The 12,253-nt window shown below is 31.2% G+C and overlaps 1 protein-coding gene across 1 annotated transcript; it reads right to left on the bottom strand.

Annotated features, from left to right (window-relative positions):
• Nucleotides 1-1,323: 1,323 nt before the first annotated feature.
• LOC124368356 (zinc metalloproteinase nas-13-like) lies at nucleotides 1,324-6,634 on the bottom strand. Its single transcript, XM_046825631.1, has 4 exons — nucleotides 6,467-6,634; nucleotides 5,324-5,632; nucleotides 3,517-3,650; nucleotides 1,324-1,416 (listed from the first exon to the last, which is right to left on the bottom strand). Exons 1-4 carry the CDS (start codon nucleotides 6,561-6,563, stop codon nucleotides 1,324-1,326), a joined length of 633 nt encoding a protein of 210 aa, XP_046681587.1. The 5' UTR covers nucleotides 6,564-6,634.
• Between the last annotated feature and the right edge of the window lie 5,619 nt (nucleotides 6,635-12,253).

Here is a 12,253-nt window from a genome sequence, read left to right as displayed (position 1 = left end):
GTAATATATTAATAATAATTTATAATATATTGGTAACTTACTTACATTAAAACATAAAACCAATATTCAATACTTTTTTATTTTGTGAGGCCTTTCGATATCAAGGATATCTTTTTGAGATGTGTCTGAAGAAGATATCCTTGATATCGAAAGGCATCACAAAATAAAAAGGTATTAAATATTGGTTTTATGTTTTAATGTAAGTAAGTTATGCTGGATATGTTGGGATATTGGGCTGCAAATGTTACTATGTTACCAATATCTTATGACCATAATGATTTTGATTACAAATGTGTTTATTCTGTTATTTTCTCGTTGATATCATGTTTACCCATAAGACCAATGTGAAAATCCTCGTTAAAACTTAACCGAATCCCATAGAGTGACATAATCTTCATCACATTCAGTGATCCTTATACAGAAATAAAGCTTCATGAATAATTTTAAGTCTATAGGCCAGTCTGTTTTCGAGGCTAATGTGGAGGGACAGGCAGACAGAAATGAAATATTTACAGGCAGAAAATATGTATGCTTTGCTAACACTAAGCAAATAAAGTTTTTATTGGCAGTGAAGTGTTTCGATTCACAGTGCGTGTAATACTGCCAATAGAATTACAGTACGAGAAGGAACATTTTTAAATATTATAGGTAGCCCCATATCTTGTCAAGCTATCTTAAACTGAGACTCGACACACAAAATATTGATCTTTAGTAAGGGATTATTTTGTCATAACACTGGTCACAGAAATAATCCTACATTGTTGCGCAATTTCATTGGGCACAATCGATGAAATAGACTGACAGCAACAGAATTTGTAAAGTATCATCTTAAAAAATTTCTCATATTCAAGCAAGTAATTATCCTAGTTTGAAGCCACCTTCAATCAACAGGTTTTGAACCGAAGATGCCTATAATACATGTCCGTCTGTACACGGGCGATCAAGACGATGCTTCATCAATTAACGACCAGTATGACCAACAGTAAATAATATGGCCTTTAGTATAAGAGGCTGTTAAAATTATGAGAAAGTGAAGTAATTTCAAAAAAAATTTTTATTTGAAAAAATAGTCTGTACGTTTCAATAAGTGTGGTCTTCAATACGGTCTTTCATATTGCCGCATAAATAACCTTTTAAATTATCGTAGAAATACATATATTGTATATCTTCTGCTATCAACCGGCACGTGCATGATTAAGAGTGTATAACGATTTCTTCATAAAAAATTACTAAATGAAAAAGAATGGAGGTTTAAAATAAAGCTAATACTCTATAAATGTTGTACTTGTGTATTTAATCCAATTCAAAAAGTAACCACACAATTCAGCCGGAAGAGTTACAGTTGTACATGATGTTGATTTTTGCCACGTCTCCTCTGCTCAAGTTTTTTCGCACCCCTATTTCAACTCCTTCCTTCTGCAAAAATTGAATTAAGGTGAAAACCAATTAAAATGACATTGTGAGGAGGGCTCACTGCATTCTATAGGCTAATGTCTAGAACTAATATTAGTTCTGCGAATACTTCTAAAGAAACTTAACACTATTTCTATTTATTTTATTTTCATTAATTTTTCAAGTTGCTAATACAATTAATAGCTGTGTAAATAGTATTAAATAATCAATTCTTAAAACCTAAAATAATGTTATAAGTGCAACCTATGGAACTAAATGTATAGAACCTTATAACGTTAGCTTCGAGACAAAAACAATAAATTATTTCTTGGGACTCATCTTAAATTGTTATTTAATTATTTGAAGTTTTTAGTGGTCTTTAAAATTTAACATTAGTATCACTGGCTCACTATAAAATTTCTGTATCCAAACAAATTCCTATATCCATTGGAAATAAAATTGTTGGTCCCCGAAGTAACGCTTATATCCGGGTACGTATTTATAGATAGCCAATGTAAGACGTTTAAAGTGTCTAATCCCAATTATATACTCGTATATTAAATATACCTTATAACCACCAGATCTCGAATTGTAATGACTTACTTCAAAAACATTCACTTTAGTTTTTTCTCTATTGCAGGGCTCTCAGAAAGATCCTTCTTTGTTTGGATATTGACGGAAATACAGATCTGACGGAGCTTTCTCGGAATCGTATCTTTATCCATCCTTCTTGATGATCTATCTGTGTGATAAACCTTGATAGAAAGGTTCTATAGACTTGAAACTTAGTGCATAGATTTCTCTTGGAGCAAGGAAGAACCATATTGTTTTTTAACTAAAATGGTCAAATAGCATCTTTTATTTCTGTGTGTCTGTCTGTCTGTCCGTCTGCCAAACCCCTTTCTTTACTACACCTTCTGTTCAATCCTTAGTTACCACGTTGTATTGGTTTGTTTGTTCCAAACCATTCACATTTGATGTTGTATTATTGCTACTCTCTTTTCATATAATTTTTTAATCCGACGTTATTCAGAATGAACTTTCATAATAGTTATTAACCTTTCTATTTATGGCAGCAGATCATTGACATAGCTCAATACATCCTCTCAAACCAATAGCTTACAAAAAAATAACTACAAATGGAAAGTACCACATAGTCCGTCATATAAGTTAAGCCAGTGACACATAACCCACCGTGCAATCTATTTCATACTGTGCACCTGACCTTCTTTATATAGATATGCCCACGAATACATTAAAATTTGTGTAGTTTTTGACACGGCCTAATGAACATTTCAAGTTTCGATAAGTATTCAGGACGTATTTTAAGAAATAAAATCACGGAAAGGATAAAATGTTCCTTTTGCAATCTGTATAAAACTTTTTTCCCCTACTATTAATATCTCTAGAACGACTTAACTATGAAAGTTCTATGTATGTGAAGTATGATCATCTTATTCCCTGTTGACATTACTATGAACATATACAATTGTCTAAACTTCATTAGAGTACAATGTTGCCTTTGTTTCTTTTAATCCACGGTATAACCTTAATACACTGTTAAAGAAGGTTTAAGTAGAAAGTTATATAATTAATAAACGGTTATATGAAATTGCTTAATGGTTTCAGCAATGTTTTAATCTATATAAGTCTGTTTTAAAATGTACAGATTTTTCCAGTCGAGTTATTATAAATCTCTAATACTTTAGTGGTTTATACTGGTAAATTGGTTGTTATGGTTTGTAAATTAACTGAGAAACAACTCCTGTAAAGTTATAATCGAAACTGACATGAAAACATTACTAATAAATGACCAATACAATATTTTTTCTCACCAAGGTTGAGGTACAAGGAAAGTAACATAACTAATAAAACGGTTGGATAGAAGTGCCTAATGTTTCAGAAATATGGCTAACTAGTTAACTCTGTTTTCATATTTATAAAGATTTTCATTGAAATTATTATATATTTTTAGTTATGATTTCTGATATTTTAGTAGTTTTTATTTTTAAAGTGATTGCTATGACTTATAAATTAACTGAGAAACAGCTCTTTTAAAGCTATAATCCAAACTGATACGTGAATTTTACTAATAAATTGCCCAATAGAAATATGTTTGCTCACCAAGGGTGTGATGGTCGGTTCTCTGTTGCGGCTGAAGGCGTGTGTGCCGTAGTGCATGATGCTGTTGTAGTCGTACGGGACTCCGTAGCTGGCTACTGTCGATGGGTCCTGTTTTTCAAAGTTGTCCTCTTGTCCTAAAATACAGATTTTTACATTTTCCGTTCTAAAAATATATTTTATTATACTTGTAGTAGTGATATAATTTACTCATACCTACAATCTAAATATTCAAGTTCTTTTAATTTGACAGGCACGATGTGATTACAACCGTAGCAAATTTTCCCGTCGTTAAGTTATTATGTTAAATGTTTTTTAAACAGTATTTTAAATATAAAAATAATACTAATTTATTTTATTCATCTAAGTATATTTGTAAAGGATAATGTTTTAAAAGAACTAAGTTTTGTTTTAAGTTTCGTTTAGTTCTTAAGATTTTATAAACTTAGTATGTTTCAAAGTAAACTACATGGATTGGCGTACTGATACAGTGATATAATATATAGCTAATCAGTCATATTAGGATTGAATAATGAATTATAGTACATAGTAAACATTTTACAATTATGAATTGATAATACGGAAACATGCAGTTGAATCAATAACAAATTTAAACCAGAGTATGAGTTCAAGTATACAGTACAAGTATAAGAAAGTGAGTGATTCTCATCAGTAAAGAATTATGATTATTCTTAAATAACGTCCGTGTATTTTTTGGAGTCACATAAAGAATACGAAAAAGTGGAACTAAGACTAAATCATCATTTTAATGACGCAGTACAGGATGACAGTGTGCTTGTAGACTCAGGATAGCTCAGTTGTATAACCTATCCAAAGAGTATCCGAGCTTATCTTGTAATTAAAGAGACAAAATATATGTACGGTTTTTATATATTATACATAATTATAAACTAATATTAAAAAATAGTGTATAATACTTACAAAACGGTAAATAAACAACACACAAAATATTCATGATACATTTTTCGAATGGTATACTTATGTACTACTTACTCAATAAGGACTGGGACTTATTTATTAAACACTAGAGCTGTAATGTAAATGTAAATAAAGTATTCCTCCTATCAAAGTATTAATACTTAAATTGGAAAAGAAAATTAAATAATGGACAATTACTGAAAAAGTTAAAATATCGCTCTCGTACTAGCAATATCGTTTAATTAAGTTCTTCTGTGTGTCATCACTTGAAACATTGTTTACACACGTTTCCCAAGTTTGAAAATTTTGATACTGTATCCTTGAATATTGTAAAATTTACGTATTATTATTAACTTTTACTACGTTTATGCCCGGAATTTCTTCAATTTTTATTGTTTCCTAACTTTGATTTTGAAGTAGTTGTAAGTATAAGTCATGTTAATGATAATGTATAAGGATTAGGTTCATGAGAAAAGATTAATTAACATTTATTTTAAATTCAAATCTGCTATGCTAAACGTGGTTAGTTCGATTAATACAATACAGGCTGCTATAAATTTACTGAAATAAATCAAATAAAACAGTTTACCATGACTTTTTATTAATAACTTTAGCCTTTAAAGACTTGGACTTATTGGCGCTTTGTTGTACGGCAATGTAGTTTAAATTGTAAATAAAAAATTTTAAATTCATGCTATGGTTTTTTATTTACAAAAAAATGTTGCTTATTTCCACATTCAGTGGTTTTATCTATTAAGCACCCGTTTCAGTAATATAATTATGAGATGAATAAAAATAGTTTATTCTCTTATTAGGTATTATTAGGAAGTAAACAGTATGAAAAAAATGTGGCAACTGTAATAAATCGTACCATGCTCGATGTTCTGCCAGTGTATCTGAACATAATCATCTCTGTTCGAGGCGCTCTGCTGGTGGAAGAGTCCAAGCGAGTGAAGCAGTTCGTGGACCACGACACTGTGTTCTAGGCACCACGGTCGCCGCAAATTCAGGTGTTGGTCGTTCCCCTTGCGACCTACGAACGACCAACAGCCAGGCTTCGACCGGTCGTCCCCTATAGTCAGGTAGTCGGTATCTCTTGAGGATCGAGGCCTGAAGGAAACGCAGGTCTTCCTCTTGATCTCGTTCATCGCACCCAGGATAACTTCCCTTTCTGAATTTCCTAAAGACAGAAACTATTTTATTATTGACATAAATGATTCCTATTCAATGTTGGCTAATTACACTACATACATAGCATGTAATATGTCTAATAGACAATGCTCAATGGATTCTCCGTTAGAATAGATACAAATGAATACATTACTGTGTTTAAATTAAACAATGAAAATCACATAAATCAAAATAAGAACTAAACATTTTTTTTAAACCTAACAGTGACCCTTGACTTCTTTAAAGATCGTTGTGATAAGATAAAAAAATGTAAAATTCAATCATTTTCCATGTAATATTGCTTTTAAGGTGTTATTAAGAAAAAATAATGACAAATAGGAACAAAATTATCAAACCGGAAAAAATTTGTGTCTACTTAAAGTAAATAGTCCATGTAACGATTCAAATAAGGCCTGTGAAGATAATAAACTCGAAAAATGAATTACGTATGGTCAAAGGTAGACAATTACTTGACTCTTCTTTTATAATAAATTAAGAGAATGGTGAAGGGTTGTAAAAGGTAAATTGGTATAAAGTTACTTAGACGAATAAATTTGTGTCATTAGAATTCCCATTTATTACAAATCATTTTTTTAATTATTGTGTATGGTCTTTTAATATAGCTCATGCATATGAATCATTTTATTTATAATGCTAAAATCTGTAAATGATCATAGACTGACAATGAGTAATAAATTTATTTTGACGGAATTTGACTTACGCTTGTATTAAAATTTTCTACTTATTCCTCACTGGCTGATTTTCTACGTGGGTTTAAGTGTCTATATCACCAAATAACTAAACGAACATAAAGAAACCCAATTAGTACTGACTACGAACTTACTGAAAACCGGACTGATGACAAACGGAACTTCTCCACCTGGCCAGAGGAATCGGTTGTCTATTTGGCCGTTGCGAACCACCTCCCTGGTGTCTTCCATGATGTCGCCCTCAAACAATCCACTGCGTTCCCAGATGTTCTGCCTTGCGTAAGGTAACCACCCATCAATCCATTCCGCTATGGGGAAAAACAATCAATGCAACATCTTTTATTGTTATTCATACTGACGTTGTCCTTAGTTGTGCAATTGGCAATATTATATTGTACCATTAACTAACTAGAAAATTAAAAAGATTATACCAATTAAATATACCTCAAATAATACAATTCGTACACACTCCATAACACTGAGAACGAAAACATAGGGCCGGAAGCGGCTTGCCTTTATCTCTTCCCCCTCATGACCATCGCTTTCCGGTACCATTGTTTCAGATGACATTACGCAGTGGCCATGAAAGAGCATTGACATTCTTGTTGGTATCCCATTGTAGCCTGTGCTGGTGTGATATGTGATTGTGATTCTCGTACGTGAGACTTCTTCTTTCTGTTATTTATTTTTCTATGTATTATTTAAATCCCTCCCCCCACCTGACGAAGAGGATAGATTTCAATCCTCGAAACGTTGTGTTATACCTTTTGAAACATGTGACGATGGCAAATGTCCGAAGTCCTGTTATCCTTTCAATTAGCAATAGCCTATGGCAATATGAGTTTGAATTATAGGTCATGAACTTAATTTTTGTAACTTATACTTAATAAAATCACTTCTAATTTACTTCTACCGTCTGTACTTTAAAAGTATAGGTACTCACAATACCCACACACATTTTTATAAATATATTATATATGTATATTAATCAACTACCTTCATGCAAAAAATTGAAAGTTTGATTTAGTGAGTGAGTTTTATATGTATAAGAGAGTTGTCAGTATATATATATATATATATATATATATATATATATATATATATATACATACACGTTGATCACTCAACGAGAAGTTCTCAATATTTAGGACAGGAATTAGGAAGAAAAGATGTTCGTGAGTTTTAAAACGTAAATTATTTCAGTGATGTTAGAATTTGTTTTGTGACTGAACTATTAACAATTTATGTATTTACGTTAGTAGTACGCCTACTGTAAAATAAACCATATACATATCATCAACAGTTTTCTATGTGAATGATCTTAATACGTCTGTAATTGATATTACAAATACATACAAGATATTCAGGAATTGTAAATAAGTTTAAAATTTTCCAGTTTTCAAGGAAAACGCACTATAAGACTGTGATTAAAAATATTTGAAAAAGAATACTGATCTTAAAAATTAGTTATATTATTTTACATTATGTTAGACACACAAAGTAACAATAGGTAGGTTACCGATAAGACTTTTCTTTACAGTCATAACATTAAAATAAGAATATCTTTTAATATTACTGAAATTTACAAGTAAAATTATATATTCATCAAATATTTCATATTAATCTCATAGATTTACTGTTTAATACTTTTTAAAACTGAATCTTTTAAATAACTGCTTTAAAATTTATAAATAATAAAGTTTATCAGTATTGTTTGTTACGAGATTCTAATTATATAGATTCCTTCCTTATTGGTACTGAAATTAAATGTTTATCGAGTACATCATTCTTACCGACAGTATTTGATGTCCACTTATCCTCGTCATAAGTGTAATCGGTCTCTTCGTGTTCGTGGTTGTCTTCTGGAGTTTCCGAGGATCCGACCGAGCTAGTGGAGACCCCCACGAGCAACAACAGAAGAACGGACTGCATTGTACAACTGCTTGGGCTTGACTGGACCTTGCAACTAACAGGACTGGAGTATAAACACTAGAGATTAGAAGGTCAAGTCACTGTTATAGTTAATCATTAATCATCCTACGGTGGGCTACGGTGAAAGGAGGTGGAGATTAGGCTCGTACATGTTTTAAATACAGATAACGTGGAAACAAAACCCCTATCAGTGGGCCACAACAAGGCTTTTCATTTGCAAATAGGTGCCGAAATTTGTAATGAGTTTCCGTGGCCCGGGTACGTCACGATCGCGTTCAATATGTATGGCTTCTTTTGTGCGCAATCTAATACGGAGATGATAAAGCGTGTGGATGTGTGACGTAGTCGTTTGGTTTGACACATGAGAAACAGTGTCAGTCCTAATTTTGTGATAACAAGTACTTATGATTAGTACAAAATGCTTGATTATTTATTCACTTATTTACTAGAAAAACTGGACAATATATCAATGTATTCTTTTTCTATGACATAAAAAACAGTCTAGAGATAATTGATAGTCACTCAAAGCTATTCCAATCTCCTGATCCAATTTAGATTTAAGTTTAAAGAACAGAGGTTTGGGATCCTGAAGTCGTAAAGTGAAACAGTTTTTATAAGATTAGTATTTCGCTCCCACATTCCATTGATAATTTATTGAAGTTCTTTGATGGCTTCAGTAACAATAAGAGTTAGCCTTTTTATCCCAATGACGAAAGTGTATCGTACAACTAAAAAGTTGCTGCGGTCAATATGGGTCTGTTTTGGTAGTTTAAATTCACCACCGGTGTTTTGGCATAATAAGCCGCTCGCCATTATCTTTTTATTTTAATTAGCAATGTAAACAGATGTTTAAGAAAGTTTGTCGAATTATAGCTGTCAACAGCTGTTTAGTGCAAGTTTAATTTGAATTGTGAAACTTTATTACGTTTCGTTCTTATCATAATTTCAATTTCAATTGGACTTTATGTGGTGAAATGAATGGGTGGTAAAAAGCACTCTAAATGTTAATTCAGACCAAAATCTATACCTGTTCCAAATTTCAGCACAATCCGTATAGCAGTTTTAGCATGATTCGAGAACAAATCTCTAAACATCCAAACATCCAAATATCCAAACATTCAAACTTTCGTATTTATAATATTAGTAGGATTAATAATGACAATAATTGTTTTGACTGATAATTACTGTTGGATTATTTTCGATTATAATAAATAAACAACACCATATAAAACCAAAACCTTACAGGTTAATCCTGACATTTTACTATTCGTTTTTTCATACATTCACTAATAATATTCTGTAATACCGGAAGATTAAAATACATTTGAAAATATCAACGAATGGAATGGTAACATCTACTTTCTGTATGATTCTCTGTCTCTCCATCTGTTCGCATATCATCTCTCGATAATGAAATGAGCTAAAAACTGGAAATTGTTAGTGGAACATCAGCAAAGTTATGAAACAATACTTAGTGTAGCGTACTCCTATTTTGTACTAAAAAGCATAGTTAATAATTTTTTATTTCTTTTTCTACTTTAAAAAGGAGTATCTAAGGATTAACCCATAGTTCCTCACTAAATAACAAGAATAATTTAAAATTACCTTTCTTTTTATCAATATATCATCACGCTACTATATTTTAACATAAAGGATTTTGTCACATTTATTTTATATTCTTTGCGTTCTAGGTCACATTTTTGTTATGACCATTATACCCCTTTCATTACCAAAAGTGATATGTATTTTCAAATTCATTTACTGATTTTTTTATATGGTAGTAGACACGATAAAATAAATGGACAGATGGATTAAACTATAAAATTGCAAGTATTATGTTACATAATTACTTCAAAATTAATTCTCAACTGTGACGTCACAGAATGAGCTCGCATGTTAAATTGTATTAATGAACTAAGTTTTGACCTGAACTGAAACATTTAGCTTCAGCTGTGTGTAGTTTGAGCAATCTACTACCCAACTGCTTCCCGTAAAAAGATATGATTGTTTACGGAACTTAATTCTCTTTACATTGTAACAAACAAAAGAATTGATTTTCCAATTATTTCCTCATACTCGGTACCTAGACATAGCTGCTGTAAATGATGTGTACACTGACTCTGTGTGTGCGATTGGTTTGCATTGTTAGCGATAATTAGTGAGGTTTGTAACCGCGGTGCTCACAGTGTGTTGTGTTTGTTCAACAGGTGACTGTTTTATGTGTGATCCTACGTGATGCTTTGTGATGGTGATTACTCGATGTTTGGAAGGTGATTTGTGATGATTGACCACAAGGCCTGTACAAAGGTGATGAATGATCTCGAATCGTTCAGAATTGCATAAGTAATTGGTTTAATTCATCATGCAAAGAAAATAATACATTTTGTAGAAAATATATGAAGAATCACATTTTGAAATGGATATCCAGCTTATTACATAATAGCACAGGTATAACATGGCGTTTATAAGCTATTTTAGTTATGTTGTGTATATACAGTATTTTGTATTTATTATTACATCGATATCAAGAATTTGCATTTTTTTACTAAATTTCAAATCTTAAAATATCTTGTGACATAATAAACCTTACTAATATATTTTTAGTATTTTATTACTAGCAGGATCCCTACAGAGAATTAGTGCACACACAAATTGTCGCAAGGCTTCGCTTTGGTTTTATAAAAAAATTTCAAGTCTATAGCTTATTTCGTTAGGCAGCATTTCTTTCTCTCTCAAATTTTAAATGGTATGGCTATCATTGTACTAAGCTGACTTATACAACGATTTTCTCGTTTGCCATAGTGGTAGATCGCAGGATCAGTAAATGTTCGATAACCCTCAACAAAATCTCAAATGACATACTTTGTAATGAATTTCGATGTGCTTCGTAATAAATGAACCTTTATAAAAAATTTTGTCCTTTGGTCACTTTGTTTTTATAATACCACAAAACAGATCTTTAGACAGGCCAGCAGAAATTAAGTTTTTCCAGCCATTAGAACACAGGCTTCACTATATGCTCAGTAAATTACTTTAAATACCATGACCCATTAGGGTGCTTCGCCATATAAGCTTATATCGACGTTTTGATTATGCTTATTAAATATGAATTTTACCTATCTTTAGTTAGTGAAATTGAATGTTATTTTTAGTTGTTAAGTTGCTCTATCAAGAATTTTAATTGTCGTATTTATAATTTCATAAATAACACAATATTTCATTCCTTAGAAGAGTAGATAACTGACTGCTTAGTTCTACGCAATATTAAAGTAATAGTACTTAGGTTAGGTATAATATATCTACTATTACCCGTAAGTTTACAACCAAAAGACTGATATAATAGATCCCAATACCCAATTTCAAACACAAGGTGGATAAAAATAATACAGATAACAATAATGAGGTAAACATATCAATAATTATATTGTTATTTTTGTACTAATTTAAGTTTTTTTTACATATAGTTAGTTATCTAGTATTCCTTCATGCCGAAAAGTCACACACATAAAGAGTTGTACTAGTGGTATCTTTTGGTTAAATAATGTTATGTTTTCATTTGATTGAAAGTATTTGTTTATGATTTTAGTAAATATATGCACAACTAGTTAACAAATGCATAAGATTTGAGTGAATTTTTCGAGTTTTTTACCAGCTTGTGTTGTGTAATACTACAAAAACACTCTCACATCGTTTGTTATTGTTGCATGTCTCTATTTATATTCTCATTTTTCAGAAATAACGCATGAGATTACTGTTACATCACATGAAGATACTTGGACTAGTATCAAGCTTGGCTAATCTTTATTGTAACAAAACATATAACGATAGAAAAATGTCCAAAATCTTGTTATCCTTTGAAAACCTTCCATCTTCAATAACAAATTTTTCACGAAGAAATAATATTTACTTCAGTACTCCTGAAATACAATAAAAGCTATCAGAGGTAAGAGTCCAAAATATAACACTCTATAGTAAATTTATTATTAATT

The sequence above is a fragment of the Homalodisca vitripennis genome, chromosome 8 (genome assembly GCF_021130785.1).
Source record: "Homalodisca vitripennis isolate AUS2020 chromosome 8, UT_GWSS_2.1, whole genome shotgun sequence".
Classification (NCBI taxonomy): domain Eukaryota; kingdom Metazoa; phylum Arthropoda; class Insecta; order Hemiptera; family Cicadellidae; genus Homalodisca; species Homalodisca vitripennis.
This window is presented reverse-complemented; position numbering and strand designations above follow the sequence as displayed.